This window comes from Thunnus thynnus, chromosome 11 (genome assembly GCF_963924715.1).
Source record: "Thunnus thynnus chromosome 11, fThuThy2.1, whole genome shotgun sequence".
Classification (NCBI taxonomy): domain Eukaryota; kingdom Metazoa; phylum Chordata; class Actinopteri; order Scombriformes; family Scombridae; genus Thunnus; species Thunnus thynnus.
The window spans coordinates 23437375-23457789 of record NC_089527.1 but is presented as its reverse complement, the minus strand read 5'-3'; the positions used below and the strand labels follow the sequence as shown (position 1 = coordinate 23457789).

Genomic DNA, 20415 nt, shown 5'->3' with positions numbered 1-20415 from the left:
TCCCTTATTGCTTCCATAACCTGAGTAGATCATATGAAACCCTGTCATTTACAGTGAATGGGAGCATCTGGCAAGCTGTAAATGTAATGTAATGAAATGAAATGAAAGCCCATATGGCTGCACACACAGCCCCGCCGTTTGACTAATGTGACTGACCGAGTCAGATCACAGTTAGGCTGGGCCAGGTGGCTGACAACAGAAACACATTTGAAAGAATGTGGACTCATGGTCTGGGTCTGTTTTTAATGGTTTGGGCTATGCTCCTAGTTCCAATTAAGGGAAACCTTAAAGAGGACAGAACATGCACATTTCCAGGTATATATTTTTATTCTGGGACTCTGCTGGAATATCTTTGCATGTTTTACAGTTCAAAAAACTCTATTTATCTTCTACTGGCCTTTTACACAGCCCCTCAGTTTAGCCTCTATCTGAAACAGGCCATTTTAGCTCCTGTGTCTTTAAGGCCCCCCTCCCAATGAGCCCACTCTATTTTGATTGGTTAGCTCACAGAAGCTGCCCCTCAGCAGACTTCTGCCTGCTCCAGAGGCTACTTAAACAAACAATACCAGTCGGATTTCACTTCCTTTTTTCAGTTCTTTACCAGAAATATTAATTTCTCAAATATAATCATACATGTTCAAGCCCGATTCCAATCAGAAATGTGTGAATGGACAACATGAGCAGCCCGTGGAACAACCTTAGCAACAAAGACTACGGAATGGACGGCTGTTCATGGGCATGCATTAACTGACATCAGTTTGATGGGGATGCTAGGTTACTTTTGCAAATGGAGCTGTCAGAGCAGGCTGAAGCCCTTGCTTTTGACTTAAAGATGTCCTTTTTTACATATATTCACCTTATGTTTTGGAATTTTGTGTAACATAGACATCCAACATTATAACAGTATATAAATGACAGAAAATTGCAAAAAGCATGTTATGTTTAATGCTACACCATGTAATCTAATGATATTTTACAGTGCGTTTACCATTTTGTGGCACCAGGTTGGAGATGGCTCTTCCTTGTGTGTACCTGTACACAAAGTGAGGTCCATAAAGAAATTGGCTTTCAGTGTTTGACGAGGAAGAACTGGCCTGCGCAGATCCCTGACCTCAGCTCCATTGATAAAGTTCGGGATGAACTGCAACACAAAATGCAAGCCAGGACTTCTTGCCCAACATCAGTGCTTGACCTCTTGTGACTGAAAGGCAATAAATCTCTGCAGCCAGGTTGTTATAGCAACAAAGGTGTCCTTGTACTTTGGGTGTTTTTTGGTGTCCATATACTGTTGGCCAATTGTTGTAGGGAACACCCCATCACAGTCACTTCTGGGGAAGCGGATGCAGTGGGATGGCATTGTGTTACTGGTGGTGGTGGGGGATAAAATGATGTTGGCTTTGATGATGAGACAACATTAATAACACAGAGAGAGAGAGAGGCATCCCTCATCTCTGTCAGTGTGTGTGTGCATCAGGACTGAAGTGTTTGGTTTGGTTGCTGGGATGCGAGGAGGATGGGGGTGGGTTTAAGATGTGCAGTGGGGACTATCTCAGGGTTTGTCTCCTCTATGATTAGCATTCCCAGGCCCAGCTGACTCCCTCCATAAATCCAATAGTTGTCGTGAGCGTGAGTCATTGACTCGGTAAAGCTGCTGAACACGTCGTTATTGCCAAACCCTCAAACATAGCAGAAGGGGAGGGAAGCAGAGCAGGAGTGGAAAAGGATTAAATAACTAAAAGGATAACAAAGGGAATAAACATGGAATTCCACTGTATAAGTTTTTTGTATGTGAATGATCACAATTAAGAATGCCCTTTTTCTGCCTTATATTCTATAATGTAACATCAGTACTATTTATATTGCAGTATTACAAGTAAAAATGAATCTTTATCTTCTTGTCTTGTTGCTTTTCTGTCCACAGGAACTCCACATACTGCATGAAGGTCTCCATGTCTCTCACTGTGGCGGAGAATGACACAAACCTGTGCTACAACTCCAACATGAGACGAGCTGAGAAGGCTGAGCTCAGCAAGACTAAAGATATCCTCTGCCCTGATATCGATGACTATGTTGAGCCTGGCAAAGACCCAGACATTACCTGGTACAAGGTGAGGTAGTTCTTAGCATGTTTGTGGTTGTATGATCATCACTACTGCCATGAGATTTTTTGTACTACTTGTATATTTGAGGTTAATTGATGTTTTTTATATGTGAGTGTGTCTTGAATACTGATATATGTTAGGGAAGAGTAATAAGGAGGGTGCCTGTCTTTGTGATTATACAAGCAAGAAATACTCTTGAATGCTTCATTGGTTTGTTTCCATCTAATTTCTTGGCTGTTTATGTTTAAAAGCCTTGTTTGAAACGTGGTTCCAGATCATTTAGGCAGATTATGTATGGATGCAGTGATCACAATGAGTTATATAAACTGTGTTTACTGAGTGCGCCACACCGTTCTAAGAGTCATCTACAGAGAAGAAGGACTGAGCAGAGGGCAACTACAGAGCTGGCTTTTATAATCAACACAAAATGTGTATGAGGAGAAAATTGTGCAATGTCACTCTTTGCCCCGCGGAATGGGTGGATGTCCTCCAAATGCTCCTAGTCCCTGATCTTTATTCAGCATGTACCTACTATTCTATCACCTGGGTTCCTGCCTTTCCCAGGTCAGGCACGGCCTGTGGACAACAATGTGCATCCCGGAGAAGGGTTCAGGCCAGACTAATCACAGGCAGATCAGCAGTAGATTAGCTGGCCGGGCTCGACCTCTAGGTTTTTCCAGAATTCAATTACGGTCTGGGTAATGACTGGGAGTGCTGGAACCTAGAGTTATTTGGACCACTGCGGAGCCACAGTGATTGAATTCGAAAGTTGCCGGGAGCAATGGTGGAATGGAATCTGCCGAGCCATCGCTGTCCCTGCCAGGGCACCGAAGATCATGTCATGGAGTCTCTCCTTGTGCCTGCATGCACATATATTCACACATGCACACAGACGCCGAATAAACACACTTTTATTGTCAGCAGAGACTTCTGTAAATAACATTCACTGTCCTCTGTGGCCTTAGTGGAGTATTGAATTGAGAATATTTAGTTTAGTGCAATAAATCTTGATTGGATAAGTAGGATAATGGCTAAGCCTTCTCATTTTACCTTATGGAATTTTTATGTCAGAGTGCCAAGCTATGCATCCCTACCATTCACCCACGTTTTTAATGCTCAGTTATGTTTTAAAGCTTTTGTGTCCAATTCACACCACTTGAAATCTTATGGATGTAATTAATTATGAAGCAGAGCAAAAGTCATAAATTTCATAGGGAGCCTTGTACAGAATATTTTTCTCCCGATCACACACTGTACACAATACCTTTCCATCCGTCCATTGCATCTCATTTTATCTCAAGCGACTTCTATACTTAAGTTTTGAGTTTGACCTGCCTGTCCTTCTCTAATGCACAGGAATGCCATCCAAAGCAGTGGCGCGCTAGCATCATCCAGAAGAGAGATATTCTGTCTTTCCAGGAGGTAAAGGAAGATGACATTGGAAATTACACCTGTGAAGTCCAGTTTGGTGGCTTTGTAGTCAGGAGGACGACTGAGCTCACCGTCACAGGTAAGTTTTCAGGAGAATCACAAAGGATGAAATTGTGTCTTTAACCATGGAGAGGGAAGGAATTGTCTCTTTTACAAATACTTTATGTGGTAGTCGATGTTGGAAGAATGAGTAGAGTAGCAGTTGTTACAGGCAAAGGCACTTGAAGAAATTAATGGATGGTACCAAACACATCATGCACACACACACACACATACACACATACACATACTGCAAGCAAACTGCAGCGATATCCTGCTGTTGTGTTAATTGCTGGGGGAGGTTGAATGCTGTGGCTTGGCCTCTATCTCGTCTTCTAACTCAGCACTTTCCAGCCAACCAAGCAGTGTTGAAATATTTAAGGCTATAGGCTAAACCCCTTCACACAGAGAGCTAAAGAGCCAGGACCAAGGTCAGGAGATTAAGGGCCCGATCAGACAGAGCACTTTTTGCAGGTTGAAAAATGTGAGGTGCACCGCACTGCCTTTTTTGTTGAAGCCTACAATTTAAAAACAGCAGCTTGCTGCATTTTTTTAAATTGTTGCTAGGCAACCACCAAATCAAAACAACTTACCTGAAATCTCACTACGGACTAATTCACCCCCAGGCTTGGTTTTCTGTTCAGATCATGGTAACTACAGTTGGTAAAGTCATATACCTCCAGGTATCCAGCAACAGCCACCGCTAGTTTGTCCTCCATGATTATTGTCTCCATTTATTGTCGTCACCGCCACAGAAGGCCCGCCTCTCAAATTCATCTGATTGGACAACGGGAAAAAACACAAATGATGTTGGGTACTTTTCTGCTCCGAGTTGAAGTTTTTTCAATTCGAGGTGTTCAGGGTGCTCCTCCAAAAACACGAGACATTTAGAGCGGAAAAAACGTGAGGCGCTAAGCAACACAAAAGCAGCGAGCAAAAAGCTTCACGCTCATCGAAAAACAATTACAAAAAGGCGCCCCAGGCTGCTAAAAAGTACTCTGTCTGATAAGGGCCTCACAGTAATTTGCGCACAAGAGAAATAAATACATACATTCTTTTTTTCTTTCTTTCTCACTGTGAGTGGACTCCAGGGTGAGACCCAAGGATTGGGTGCTGTCAGTTGGTGTGTGTGTGTTCTTCCAGGTCAACTACTCTGGTTAGGGTTGATTAAAAGGTCAAATACTTTTTTTCCCCTCTCCTTTTCATTCTCTCAAACCGGTCTAGATAATCCCGCCCATTTTGTTTCAGTGTGCACAGTACATCTGGTTGCTTTGCATTGCCTCATGTTGGGTGTGTGGTTTTAAATCTAAATTAAAACAATAGGAAAACAATTTTGCCTGTGCTGGCTTGGTCTTTGTGTTTGATTTTTAACTAAATAAGATTGTAGAGCTCTATTGGCGGATTCACCATTTCTGTGTGTGTGTGTGTGTGTGTGTGTGTGTGTGTGTGTGTGTGTGTGTGTGTGTCTGTGTGTCTGTGTGTGTGTGTGTGTGTGTGTGTGTGAATGTGAGTATACAATGTTAGTCTATGTTAGTCAACACAGAAGTAGTGTTAGCATTTGATTGGTATCTTGTTTGGTGTTTATTTGTGTGGCTGGTCATTGCTCTTATGTGATATGAGGGCGATAGTAGTGTGAGGTACACAGACTACCTGCTATCTAGCCAAGATCAAACAGGAAGATACATACCTCAACCTGCGCCTGGTGTGCTACTGGATAAGGCTAAAGCTTCCAGATTGGCTGCTCTGGTGATTGATGGGTAAGCATTTTATCCCCAGCGGAGCTCAATAAGTATGAGGCAGATAGGAGGTAGATACACTAGATCTCATTTTATCACTATTTCCATCACAGAGTACTCTACGTGCTCATCTTTTCCATGATTCCCTATGGACCTCAGTTAGAAATTCCCTGGGACATGCATGGGCAGCATATTTCTATAAAACATGTGAGAAGCAGTAGGTTTATTAGACTTTGGGTCCTGTGCTAGAAGTTTAAAGGGTCAGTTTTTTGTTTTTGTAATGTCTGATCTATTAACATTGTTGTTGTCAATATGTGTTTTTTTAATATATGTTATTGTGAGCTACAGTATATAGTTTGAATGTTTCCAAGCACACTCCCATGTTGCTTATGTGCTCTATATACCTTGGCTGTATCCTTGTGTGTTTGTTAGCCTGTCAGCCTGACCTCAATGCTCTATAATGACAGTGGTCATAAAAGCTTTATTGGGTTATAAATATACATAGTTCACATCAATGATACAGAAAGAAGGAAGAAGAGAGTGTGGACAGAGCGAGAGAAGGATACAGAGGGGAGGAAAGAAAGAGAAAGAAATGCTAGAACACTGACAGACATGTTCGTAACTACCATTTTCTTTCTGTGCAGTGTATGAGCCCCGCATGTTGCCTGTCTGCATTATGATGTGTATTCAATAAACCTGGCTGAACGATAGGAACCAGAAAAAAAAAGAGGGAAATAAGTCATTTTATTCTTGATTACATTTACCTACCTCTATATTGGGAAGGTGTTTCCAAACTTTTGACTGGTACTGTACATCAAACACTGTCTGAGGTACCTTTCTGCATGTTTCTTATAATGAAATGTCAATAAGTCATCAAAGTAGAGGAAGTAATTTTATTTGACACCCGGGGTGCGATGTTCTACTGCTTCAATGCAGCATGTTGATGTGAGGATCCCATTATTGTTTCTCCTCTTGCAGTACATGAAATAATTTACATGAAGAACATGTCCAGAATGAGGATGTTCACTGTCCCTTAGTAAACAGACTCAGTGTGACTGACCCGGTGTCACTATTTATTAGAAAATTGATGTGTAGAGAACTTTTTTTTTTTTTTTACAGCATCACAAAAGGTGCCTGTATCAGTCACCTATTCTGTATCATCGACTGAGGTGCCTCTACTATAAAATTATTATAATTATTACACCATTTATTATACCATTGCCTTTAATAAACCTACACCATCATCCCCTCAAGTGGGCGTGAGATTATCCATATTTTATCACATCCTGTTAAAACCGATATTGCCCGAGCAGCAGGCATAAAAGGCCAAACTGTGTCTGAGATCCGAGGGCTAATGTTGTAGTTTATTTGATAGGCCAAGAGGATGAAGGAGGTCATTAAGTTTAACTGATCTTAAATATAGCGCAATAGACACTGGCCTTTGCTTTGACCCTGCCTCGCTGCAATTTTCACGTGTGTGTATGTGTGTGTTCTGTCCTCACCCTGCTGCACTGTGTAACAGCCTCCATTAGAAGCAGCGGAGGAGCCACAATCTGAACTGAGGTCAGTCTTGTAATAGAGGTTAACTATGGGCATAAACACAGGCTCGCTCAGATCAGGCTGATCCAGGAGCCCCTTAATCAAGCGTTGATGTTTCACAGGTTAATAGAAATGTAAAAGAAACAGCGACCCCTTGCCTCGTTTTATGTTCTCTCCAGTTTATGTCAGGGTGCATTTAAATGTTCTTATCTCACTCTGAGGATGTGGACATGGGGGCGAGGTGGAAGTACAGCCTGTGCCGCGATACAGGATGTATATCGAGAGTAATCAACAGATGGAAATATTTTGTTTTCTCTTTCCTCTCCATTGACCTTAACCTCAACCTCCCACATGTAAAGAGAGTGCCTTTTTGTGTACTCTTATAATTGATTCATAGCAGCAGCAGGTTTGCTATTTCCCAGTTCCTCTGAGGAATACAGAGTGTGGTCAGATTAGTCTACTCTTGTGTTTGCTCCCTTCTGCTATCAGAGGCACAAGAAGCAATGCCTCAGTGATGATTAATTGATACATGCACATATAGTATATGGGCCACATCATGTATGCATGCTTGTGTGTTTGTCTTCTTAAAATATACAGTATATATGCATACCTATGAGCGTCTGGTGTGATATGTCGGTTTTTTTTATAGCACATCTTAATCATTTCTACTCAATTTTTATAGTTCTCACAGGCCTCACTTCAGCACTGTGATGGTAATGCTACAATACTATAACACCAGATAAAAGCCCTGCTCAGCTGATGTATGCAGCTCCCTCTGCGTGCTGCTGGAAGGAAAATATTATACAGGGAGAGCGGAAAAGGATAAAGAGAACAAGGGAGTTAAAGTGACTGATAACACAAAGGAGAGAGGGGAGAAGAGATAGAAAGAATGAAAAAGATAGAGAGGTTGGTGCTCCTGTATCTTATCTGTATTCCTCGCTGGTGTTTCCCAGCAGAAACAGTGTGTCCAGGACTATAAACAGACTATTATCCTAGTGTTTATCACAGTGCACATTACCGTTTGCCTCTGTCGGACTTACTGTAATGGAGTCGTTTGGTTTGATGGATGCCTCGGGCGTGGGTTTCTATCTATTGCTCCCATTATACCTCTGTCTGCATCCCCTCACTGTAGAAATATCTGTCTGCACATTCAGCATAGCCTGCAAGCATGGTGATTGAGGTTATGGCCAATGTAAATGTACCATTTGGCACAGTGAATAGGAGGTGCAGAGGGCAAGAAGAAATCGAGGGGAGGGGAGGAATCGTCTACCTTACATTACCTCCTGTAGAATATCCGCTGTGAGTGTGGAGACGCTTTATGTACTGTGAATAAATACATATACAGTACAAATCAAAAGTTTGGACACATCTTCCCTTCACTTGAATGAGAAAGTGTGTCTAAACTTTTGACTGGTACTGTATACAAGTGTGTGTGTGTGTGAGACAATAAAATACATATGTGATTGCTGCAGGTGTTTCGTGTCTTTGCATGTGGTGTTTGCTTTATTGCCTGCTCACTGTATCGGAATGTATTGTTGCTGGATTTCAAGTCTCCAGAAGGCACTGTTGCATTTAAGATTCATCCATCAGGGTTTGCAGCAACCTGATTGCCCTTGCCTCTCTGAGCTAGATCTCATCTCTGAGATATGGCAACACGCATATTGTATGTGCAGCGCGTGTGTGTTGGAGAGACAGAGAGTGTTGTTTGCGTGTGTGTGTGTGTGTAATGAGGAGCTCAGGTGTAGGGAGGTGATCCAGGACATCGTCTCATCGCAGTAAAAGGCTCCTTACAGTTCTTCTGCTATAAGGTCACCTTCAAAAGCATGCATACTTCACAACCTTATAAAATGTTACGGCCTGTGTGCACGCGTGAGTGGGACCGTGCGCATGTCTTTGTGCGATTTATTTATTTATTTTGGCCGTAGCTTGACTTTCACCTGGCGTATGTGGGAGAGTACGAAGGCAGAAGCAGTCAGCAGAGACACAAGGAAAGAAGACTTTGGTATCCACCTCCACAGTCTGTTCTCCCGCCCCATCTATCAAGCTGAAGATGGACAGATGGATGGAGAAGCAGCGATTAGTGCTGATATTATCCTGGAGAGCGGGGAGAAGAGAAATGAGTGGGGCAAGATAAGAGGCGTGGGGGTGAGAAAATGAGATGGGTTTGCTCTCAACTGAAACTGTTTCCATCTCTCGGTCTATATGCTCGGGTCTTGCGTGAATACGTTGTGCCGCCTGCAGTGTGCCGGCCTTGTCGTCCTCAGTTACATGTCCTCAGGGAGAAGATGATAAAATCACACCTGAGATAAGTGTTACTCCAGCAGTTGACTTTTCCTGACTCCTCCTACACACATATAAGCACCTGTACACACATATGTACGTTAATCCCACCCGTGAGAGGCTGGTGCACACACTGTAAAAGCACTTGATATGTGTGAGATGTGCAGTACTGTCTGTACTGTTTCAGCATCCAGTATGTCCTGCATATAGTCTGGCATGAGATTACCAAGGATATCTATGTGACGTGTTGATCCGCACGCTTTTAAAACCTATGAATTCACTGAGCAGCTGAGTTACTCGTGAAATTGTGTTATTACCAGAATAGGGTGGAGCAGAATGGCTCATTAGTTTAGGGTCAATGATCACTCTCGTCATTAACTAATCTCTCTCTGTCTCTCTTTCTCACCCCTAACCTCTCCTCCCCCTCTCCTTCACCACTCCCCTGCTCTTGTTCTCCAACTCACTTCATCACTATTCATCAGCTGTCCTCCTAGACTCTAAGCAGGCCAGGGTTCACATTGTTTTAATTCAATTAAAATTGACATCAATCTGCATGTGACGAATGAAATTTACATCCTCCACAATTAATCTAGCCTGACCTACCCCACTCCACCCACGCACACACCCTCAGTCTCTGGTTATTATCATTATCTAGGTCCATAGGGCCGGTACCAGAGCAGGAGTGAAATTAAAATCATAATTCTGTCTTTTGAAGCTTTTTGAAGTGTAGGTTAGTAAGTAAATGGCATTTTTCGGTGGCTGGGAATGCACATCTGGAAAAGACATACCGATATTTCTGAGGCTGTTGAGATGAGATATTTAGCCTCTACATACTCAACAGCTTGAAGTACGTTCATTTCTGCATGCCACAAAACTTCCTGCAGTTAAACCTGCAGTGCAGAACTTTTACATATAGATGAACATCCGTTACATTCAGGCCCTTACCAAATGAGTTCTCACAATCCTATCACCCCCAGCTAAATCTCCTTGTATTTCACAGTACACAGAGTTTTTAAATCTGGTGTCAGAGGTGACATTCCCCCGCTGGCTGGATGAATGCATACTGCTTTATGGGCAGAGCATGCACACCAGAGACTTCCACCGTCTGAGCGGCTACCTTCCGGTTAGTCCTCTGCTAACTTGAATGTGGATAAAATCATTTAATCATGTGGCTCTTCTAGGCTTTCCAAATGTTATAAGTGACTGAATGGATCAAATTCTGATAGTGAAACGAATCGTTTCATGGGGGTTGTGTGATGCTTAAAACAATTTATCCAGTGTTTTACAGCCTGAGAATAGCGAGTAATCTACGGTGGAGCCTAGGACGTAAGCAAAGTGTTTTTGTAATAACTCTCACTGCCAGAAGGGGGAGATAAAAGTCCCGCACTCCAGCTTTAACAAGCTAAAAGACTGAAATTCTAGTGCTGGGTGCAAACGGTCAGAGGCTCAGAACCACTGAGGAAGAACCAAAGTGGCCCTCCATCCTTTTTAGAAATATTTCAAAAATACAATGTTTTGTATTCCAGTTGGATTCTGAAACACAGATTATTGCCATGTCGTTTGTACTGGTCTTCCTATAATAGCCAATCAACAGTTTTAGTTTATTCATATCTATAGAACTGAAAAACTCAATAATTTTATATAATAATATTAATAATATTTTATTATTTTATAATATTTTCACTGGCTAATTGTTCTTTAAAAATGGGCTTTGAGATGCTGCTTCTGCTCTATAGAGCTCTAAGTGGCCTGGTCAACAGTTTTTATATCAGTCCAGCATGTTCCTCAGGTCTCAACTCTCCATCTTCTTCAAATTCCCAGAATTGATTCAAGGAATACTTTGATTCTTTTGCATGAGATCAGGCCCTGCAAATTCACTTAAACAATAATATAAAACTAAAGCATAATGGTCTCTCTTATATTTTAAAACATTTCTTTATTTTGTCTAATTAGATGCCCATTCATATGCTTTGTATTATTCAATCCACCTTCACAGAAATAAGTTATTAGTTAGTTCTTTTGAAAACAAGATCATCTGATGAGGACAAGGGCACAAATTTTATGGGATGGAAAACAATTGGAGATCCTCTTAATCAAAAACTTCAGCCGCTCTGTATCTTCCATGAGAATTAAAGTATTTTGCTGTTTAAAATGTATGGAACTCTTCAGGTATATGCAGTATCAAATATAGCTAGGCCTTGACAAACGTTTTCATGAGTACTGCCTTTATAAGTCTGCTCCTTATGGCGGTGGACAGCTCATGTGGTGAGTAGTTTCACAGTCACAGGTTGTCATTTGTCATTTTTGCTTGGTTGCCAAGCTTCAAGAAGGCGCGTCTTACCTAATATGAGCTTGTCAGAGTGCAGACACCAGGGAGGAGAGTAGAGATATGGACACTTGAGAGTGTCATGCTGCAGGTGAAGGCAAAACTTTTCGTTGGGAGCGTGATGGACAATAAATGATTGCCCTCATCCTTGAAGTATATTTGTTCAGTTGCTGTATGCGGGCTGGCCCCCAACAAGGCTGCCAGTGCAAGCAACACTGCAGGTGAACGAATGGAGCAACAGCAGAATGCTGATCGAGTTCACAGGGGTTCTTGCATCCCGTCTTGTTGTTGGCAACTGAAAATATTCCGTGTATGTTGCACATCGTATGCTGTGGCCTGTCAGTTGCTGGTACAACCGGAGAGCTTAGTGGTGATTGTATCTCCTAGCCTAGACCTTACAGCAAAATATTTTACCAGTATTACTTGTGCTGTGGCAATAGGAAAAAAAGCTTTTTTACCATGTATTCTCCTCCTGACATAAATCACTCATGTTAGTGCAGCACTTTGCTTTCAATCATCTCTCTCTCCCTCTCTGTATGCAACCTACACATTACAATCTATGTTCAAGCAGCTACTGTAAGCTATAATTTTGCTTCCATTTTGTGTCCAGTTCCTGTTCTGAAAGACAAGGTCCTTTTTATCTTCACGCTGGGATAATGATGAACACGATATTTAAAGTATATGCATGAATTACTGTAAAATTTTGTACCTTCAAGCAATGTTGGAGCTGTTTCATACAGTCCCATTTTAAAACACAGCAGCTACTCTAGCACTAATGGTCACATTGAGTCTCATTCATTCTGTGCTTAAACAGTAAATACAAATGTTTTAAGCACAAATCTTGGATTCATCAAGATGTTCTTATCTGAATTTGTTCTTATTTTGTGAACAACTTTAGAGCTACCTTAGACTATGCATAGGCACAAATCATAAATGTCTCACGGTCTTAAAAAATTATATAGTCAATATTTATTTAATGTAAACAGTGTATTAGAACCACAATTATTTAAAAAATGATTGGACCTAAATATACAACATTTAAAAGTGTGAAATTGCTAATACACAATTTATTAACTAATTATAAGATTAAAAACTAAGACATTGTAATCTATAAATCATCATCATAAATGTAATGAAATTATTAATATATTAAAATGTTCCTGTTCCCACTTTTAGATGACAATAGCTTATATATCGGAGTTTCCATATTGGAATATGACACTGATTCATTTCCCCCATCAGATCCGGCCGTGATATATGCAGCTGGTTAACCAGCAGCCTGTTCATTTCTATGCACTATTAGTGAATGAGGCCCGTTGTGTTGGAATTTTGTGGGTGAGCTTGTTGACTACAGTATAACACCTTGTACTTACATTAATGGTTTTACTCTCATTCTCTGCCTGTCTTCCTCCTTCACTTCACTAATGAATTTACAGTATATGTTGGCCGTTTTGACACTGATCATGTTATGGCCTTTGTTTCTCTGATCTCTCTGCAATCCCTGTTCTCCTTGCCAGCAATCCAGTGGTAATTGGCCCCTTACATCCTGCAGACATCCTCCTCTCCTCTCCTCTCCCCTCCTCTCCTCTCCCCTCCTCTCCTCTCCTCTCCTCTCCTCTCCTCCTCTCTTTTCCCCATCGCCCCAACAGACAGTGAGCACCTAACTTTGGGTCTGTAGGCGTCGCCTCAACAGAAGAAATTTGCTCACAGTTCTGTTATAATCAGAACAGGGCCAGCTGCAGTATGGTTCTCATGGTGGGAAATGAAAAGGCTGAAGTTCAGTTAGGGGGCCCTAAATAACCATCTCATCATACAGTGTCCTTAAGAAAAGAACAACCTCCTTCCAATTAAAAGATAAGAAGGTGACCATTAACAACCACAGGGGACAGTCACAGAAAATAGAGAGATTGTTACACATCCCAGCCACAGAGCACCAATGGACACAGTCTTGGGCAAATCCTCAGAGTCCAAATTAATGAACGGTTTCAATAGGTGTGTGAGAGTCTGTAAGCATACAGTAATTTGCACACACTTTAGGGATATGTGTACAAATGTATGTGTGCACATCTACACTATGTGAATGTTATACAAAGAGCGTAAAGACATAGGAATAAAATGATTCCCTTCCCTGTCCTCAGAAATTGTTTCTCCAGTCAGCATAACACAAACCAAACTAAATCAGACAACTATACTCAAGGTTCATGTACAACCAATGTCTGACATAATCTGCCTCCTTCTCCCATTCTCTCTGTGTGTGTCTGTCTCTACGTATGTCTCCACCCCCAGCTCCTTCCTGTAGAATTACAGAGCTTCATAAGGTTGATGCAACCCTCACTCTTTCCTTGTCACTCAATACTCTAAATCATACATATAGTGTGCAGTCAAAGCCTCTCAGCCCTGGGGTGGAGACAAAAAAGAGATCTCAGTAACACTAATATTAACTTGCCCCTGTGGTGACTGCTTATTCATGTGTTTCTGTGTTATCCTGCCCACTGTCTTCAGGTGCACTGAATGGTATACAGTGTGTATGTCCCTCTACATTATAGTTGTTTTGGACCCAAAAGCGGTGCCTCAGAGAATGGTGGTTATGTCAAAATGAGTTTTTTTTTCTATTCAGTTTCTTCCAGTGAGTCCATGACTAAACGCCTTAACTGTCATTACCATTTTGTGTTGCCACCACTTTCCCTGGTACACAATGGAAATGATGTCTTTACAGCAGCATTGCTGCTGCTCTTGCTCTCTCTTTCTCTCCTCATCTGGCATCCCTGCACAGTTAGGGAGGCTGTCCAAGAAGCCAATGTCAGCATATACAGTTTGCTTGCAGTGTGTGTGTGTATGTATGAGAATGGTTTGCTGTCTGTACCTTTGCTTGTGCCTATGCCTATACTGTAAGTCTGCGTGTGTGTGTGGGGGGTGTCCATCACTCTGCACCTGTGCATTGCTGTAAATGCATACCTGTTTGTGCACTGTATGTGCGCATCCAGGCATGCCTGCAAGTGAATGGCAGAGTTTCTGTTCCACCTGTTCCTCCCTGAAGCCGGTTGCCGCTTTGGACACACAGCCAAAGAAGAGCTGGTTGATCTAAAGCAAGAAAAAGATGGATGAGATGATGGTAGATTGAGTGATGGGTAGCCAAGCTACAGGTGGCCAGCAGATATGTAGGCTGATGATGTGGGTGAGATCATGTTGATGAATGTGTCTGATTGTCACATTCACCTTACTGTGATTACACTCACATTTTTTTCTAGCTACTCAGATGCTTAACGACAGGAAATGTCTCTTGTGACTCGTTGTTGTCTCCATGACCACCTCTGCTCCCTGCTAGCTCAAGATCAGATTACTGAATGCCTACTGTACCTCAATCATAAGTGTATGTGAAACAAAGAAAAAGGCAGAATGTGTTTAAAGCAGGTTGAGTCAGCGTTTATTAGACTTGCCAGTTTGCTGCAGAGTGATGTGGGTGTCACAAGCGTCATACAGGTTTTTCTCTCACTGTATGTGCTCACCTTTTTATCACCTATCTCTCCCCTCTCTCTTCTTCTTTTGTTGTCACTCAGAATGATAGGAAGTAGAGGCAGGTAATTACTATGGGCGAGGGTTCTATCCCTGTCCTCTCATTTTCTTTATATTCTCTCCGACAAACCCTTACCTTCCTCTCGCTCACCACGTTGCTCTCTCCATCTGTCTCTGTGGTTATTTTTAAATCCTTCTAATTACCAATTTTAGAGAGATTAAAGAAACTGTCAGCTATTGTAGTTTTTCTGAATAAGCTGGACAATACTGTAGGCATCATGCCTACATGCTTACATGGGTTTGAATCCCAGTGTGGTGCAGTGTGAGGGTTGGATCCCTTCCTGCAGTTGTTGTTTAGCAGTGCACTGGAGCAGGCTTTATTCTGATTAACTGCATCACATCTGATGGATTCCAGGCGACCTCTCCACCCCTCAATATAGCTCTGGGAGCCTTTCAGGGGAAAAAGGCTTTCCTTTTTAATTAGACAAGAATTGAAATCTATTTGTGAATGCAGAAAAGGCCCTGCGCTGAATGAGGGATTGCTGAGTTCAGTCAGTGTTGAACTGACTACAGTCATCTCCCTCACCATTACAGCATTCACAAGTAAAGCAAGTGATGTGCTCTCTGCCTGTCTCTCTGACCCATCAGGAGAAAAAACGTCAATATCGTTTTTTCTCTCCAGGTGGGTTTGATATAATAAAGACATGACTTACGTATCTATATTACAGAAATATTACAGAAGTGTATGCTCCTACATCAGTATTGTTGTAGTACAGCTTCCAGCCATCATTATGACCTTTTTTTTTAAAGACTTACATCTTCAGTTGGAACAAATTGGCTTGGGGCTGAGAGCCACAGACAGAGAAGTCAGAAAGCATTGTTGGCTTTACTTTTTTCTTTGTTGACAATAATAAAAATATAGAAAACGATAACCTTATCCTGTAACGGAAGTGTCATGCTGTGTTTCTGCTTCACACACACACACACACACACATTTAAGTGTATGCACACAAATATGCACTCTCATGTAATAAGCTAAATCCTAATACCCCCCTCTGGTGTCCATGCGGAGTATTCTACAGTGTATGTTGTGTAAGACTCTGTGAGTCTGATAAATAAAAGAGCAGAGAGCTCTTCCTCATAATCATGTTATATTTATGTTGAGGAGCAGAGGGAGAAGAGAGCTTCAGTGCCACAGCACTGTCCCTGGCCCTACCACTTACTAGCTGCAGAGAAGTAGCTCAGCTTCAATGTTAATTACTTTCACGGTAAAATATCTGTTTAATTTGTAATGCAGGGGCCAAACTTTCACTTCGAAATGTTTGTTGAATGATTAATTCAAAGAGTCTTGCTTGTATAGAGGAGTATTTGTTTAACAATCAGTTGTGGGTCATGTGATCATGGCCTTATTTCCGAGAGTTTGACTTGATTGACTGTGTCTTACCGTAATGCAGGATGTGTGCTTTATTGGCATTGTGACTCATCAGGTTTAGGGAGCAGATGCAGACAGGGCGCCACATACTGTATCCCTAAATGCTTTGCTTTGCTATTCTGCACACTCTTCCACACGCCTTCGTCTCGTGGCATCTGGGGCGTCTCACTGGGATAGCATGTTACATAATTAGCACCAAATTAACACTCAATTAGGCAACCCGTGTTGAGAGGGTGGGGACAGACTGTCTTCAGAGGCTTCAGAAATCACATCAGAGTCTCATCCACCACCTGGCCTGCTGAGAACATACTGTGTCACTTACATATAGACTTATACCTCATGCTTTTTTTGTCCATGTTTTATTGGGTGATGATTAGCGATTATACAATATACAACAGTTTAAACAGAATGTCTGCTGGCATTTAGCAATCACCGACGCGAAGAAAGATCAGGGTTAATGTGTTCCAATATGATGTGTTTTATGTTGTTTCAGCAAAAAGCTTTGATTTATGAATTGACCCACTACAAAGCTGGCTAGTTTATGATACTTGTGCTTCTCCTGAGAGTAAAGTGATAAAATTTGATAAAGGTCAACTTGAAAGTGTTCTTTTGTGAACCTGTCTGTGATAGTACCATATAAAAAATTCCTCTGCTATGTCAGCCAAACACAAGTCCAGTATCTTGTGTTGTAGCGGTCTCTTTTCTCCATAGACTTCTTCACACAGTCACCACTGGGAAGCAAAGGATTATAAAGAGACACAATTAACATGGAAGTCCCAGATTATTTCTGTATTATGCAGCTCTGACTAAAATAAGTAACCAAAACAGTGCTAAAGGGAACAATCTTTTTTTTTCCTTTGGAAAGTCATGCAAGTGCACACACAACTACAAAATACTTGCTCATACGTAGTAAAAAAAAAAAAAAAAATCCCTCTCAGCTCTCAACCATCTCTTCCTCTCTCCTCACTTCTCTAACGTCATGCCCTCTTTCTCTCTTTTGCACACACGCTTACCTACTCCAGCACACACACACATTCGCACCTCTGTCGGGGTGGGGTTCTTTATTTCATTAACAGCCGCTTGTACGCCAAAATTCATTATGCCAACCTTCTGTTCTCGTGCACCCAAGCATGCCAGCTAACGTGCGGAACAAATTTCTCCCCCCCCCCACCCTCTCTTTTCACCCTTCCTCCCTCACGCTCTTCCCCCCACTCTTGCTAATAAGTATGTTTAGGATGTGATTCACCTGCATCAAAGGCTCCCTGTGAAGAGGCCCGCTTTGTATCGCTGGTCCCTGATTAGTCATTACTGTCAAACCCTCTGTGTTTCCCTCTGCTCCTATTCTTTGAAGTTAACAAGTAGTTGTATCCAAAATGCAAATAACGCAGATATCGTTACATTCTCCCGAGCCTCTTCGTCCTGTGATGCGCTGGTTTTGCGTCTTTGTGCAACATAACTTGAGTGGCTGCCGAGCATTTGCTTTCTTATTCCCTTTTATCTGAGCACAAAGGTTGTAAAGAGTGCTAATACCACAGTACTGTTGAGTGAAGTTTAAGAGAAAATCCTGGGATTTCATATGCAATCTTTAATGGGGTAGATTGGAGTCATGTTTGCTTTGGAGCTGATGCTTCACGGTATCAATGATTTTGTTGTGATTTTTGTTCTGTTTTTGTTATATGTGTTATATGATCATTCTGCTCATTCCTTCTGTCAATACTTAAATACAAAAAATGTAGCAATGCTAGATAGTTTTTCATTTTAAATGAAAAAAAAAAAAAAAAAGTTGTTTCATCTGAATCTGAAGTGAATTTCCACCCCACACAACAGACATTTGCCAATGCCACCAACCCTGTTGCCATGGAAATTGATAAGGTGGCACCTTGGGTTCGGCTGTGTTGTGACAAGTTATTCCGAGTGGAATAAAAAGGGGCTTTGTCTTGAAACAAAGCGGTGGCTTAGGAGGGCTCTCCAGCCCTCTGAGACTTGCCTTATTTATGAGACACCAGTGAACACACTGCCATAGAATAAAACAGCCAAACATGTCTGCCACTCAAACCTCCACTCTCCAGTGCTTTCTCTTGCCAATGAATATATTTGGATAGAGGACGATAAACCACTTTTAGTCCATTTAATTGTCTTTGCACTCACAATATCCCAGACATTGTGAAGTGGACTGAATGTGGAATAGCACAGCCCATCACTTCATTATTGGATTTTCAGAATTACGCTGATGAGCCCAAATAGGATGAAAAAGAAGAATCTGCACTCTGTTCTTTGCTCTCCGAAGGTTTATCGTTATTTACTGTTGCTGTGCAATATTTAGATTATTCAGGTCTTTTTCAGGCACAAACAGTACAAACACCACATTATATACAGTAGATTCTTATCTTAAAATGATGGTGATCTCCAACAGGTGACTCAACTGAAAAGCCATTGGCTGTAACCCCAGGTAACCATATATACATCTTCAGAAAGCAACAATCAATCACAGGAAAATTTTAACGCAATATGATACACAGACAAAACCTCAAAAGGAAAAGAAGAAAATAACAAACTAAATAAAAATAAACTAAATAAAAATAAAATCAAGTAACAAAAATTGAAAGGATATGAAGAAAAACTAATAATAGTGTACAAAACAAATCCTAAATTCAACCTTTTGAGGGATAATGTGTCAAGAGTGTAGATTTAAGAAGCCTCTGTCTTTAAAGAGTATGTCACCATCATAGTTAACATCTTCTTTGTTCACATCTCATGTTCTTTCTACTTGTCATTCCACCTCATACTACTTTTCCTGAGATTACTTTGCCTCTTTCACAACTAGGTCTATATTACCTCACCTTTTTTGTTTCTGGTGCACACAGCAGCACTTGGTCTGAGTGTACAGTGTGTGTGTGTTTGTGTACACTGTGTGTATGTGAGTGGAGTTTTTTTTTTCTGTAGGGTAATAATTGCTGCTTGATTTGTGGTCAAAGAAGGTCAGACATCCTGCAGGGAACATGTCAGGCTTTTAAAAGCAGAGAAAAAAAAGAGCCCAGCCCTGAAACCGTTTAACCTCTCCAACCTCCAGGGAGGTCAAAGCTCTCAATCAGCTCCTCTACTTTTATTAGCTTAGGATTCAATGTAAAATACTGGCAAGAGGGTGGCTATTGGTCCACTGCACTTGTGTTGCTTGTATGCACCCGAGCATACATGTGGAGGCTGATATTTGTATGGACCCATTACATACTGTAGATAGTGGGTCAAACTGAGAAGAGCAGGGGCTAATAACAGAACTGGGGAGGTTTTCTGAGAGGTACAAGGGTCTACGCACCTTTCTTAGAAAAAACACCGGCAGGAACTGAGGTTTTTTTAGCATGTTTGTCTGTATCTGCCTGTGTGCACTTAAATGAAGATGCCTTCTTCAAGCCTCATTAACGCTAACACACCACTGTCGTAGCCAAATAATAAAGTCTGACCTTGAAGTGCCATTATTATAGCAATATAACTGGATCAACTCTTTAGCTGCAGTGGTCTCCTCCAATTATGTTTAATGCTAAAATGGCAGCTTTCCTTTCAGCTTTGTAGCAAAATGTTTTTAGAGTAACAAATCACAAATCAGAGTGCAGAATTTGTTAATGAAAGCTAAGCAGGATGTTCAACAATTGGCCTTATCAGACAGTCGGGCCTCTATTCTATAAATAAGAGTATAAAGCAGCAGTTCAACAGTCTGAAAAAGCAGAGGATCAAACAATTCTGTCTGGTGTTTTTTCTACTGCAAAGATAGTTTGCTTTTAAGAGGAATTGTTTTTGACAAAATATCACTATGTAATCTGACAAATATGAAAGAATAACAAAAACTTAGAATTAATACTATTTTATGGATATTTTTCAGTATTTTCCTGCATTGTGTTTAAAATTAAACCTCATTTATAGCAATAAAACCCAGTCATTAAAACCTTAGAGAGTATGGCTTATGGCTATATGGCCCCTCCGTGCTGGTCCCATGACCACACTGTCATAATGAGAAATTAGGAG

General features: G+C 41.4%; 1 protein-coding gene across 6 annotated transcripts in view; it reads left to right on the top strand.

Annotated features, from left to right (window-relative positions):
* The window catches only part of il1rapl1a (interleukin 1 receptor accessory protein-like 1a), a 279430-nt gene that overhangs the window by 191410 nt on the left and 67605 nt on the right, over positions 1 to 20415 (top strand). For all 6 annotated transcript variants that reach the window (XM_067603961.1, XM_067603960.1, XM_067603958.1 and 3 more), the window contains 2 exons: positions 1922 to 2108; positions 3459 to 3612. In XM_067603961.1, coding sequence (XP_067460062.1) covers positions 1922 to 2108; positions 3459 to 3612 — 341 coding nt within the window. The remainder of the gene's footprint in view (positions 1 to 1921; positions 2109 to 3458; positions 3613 to 20415) is intronic.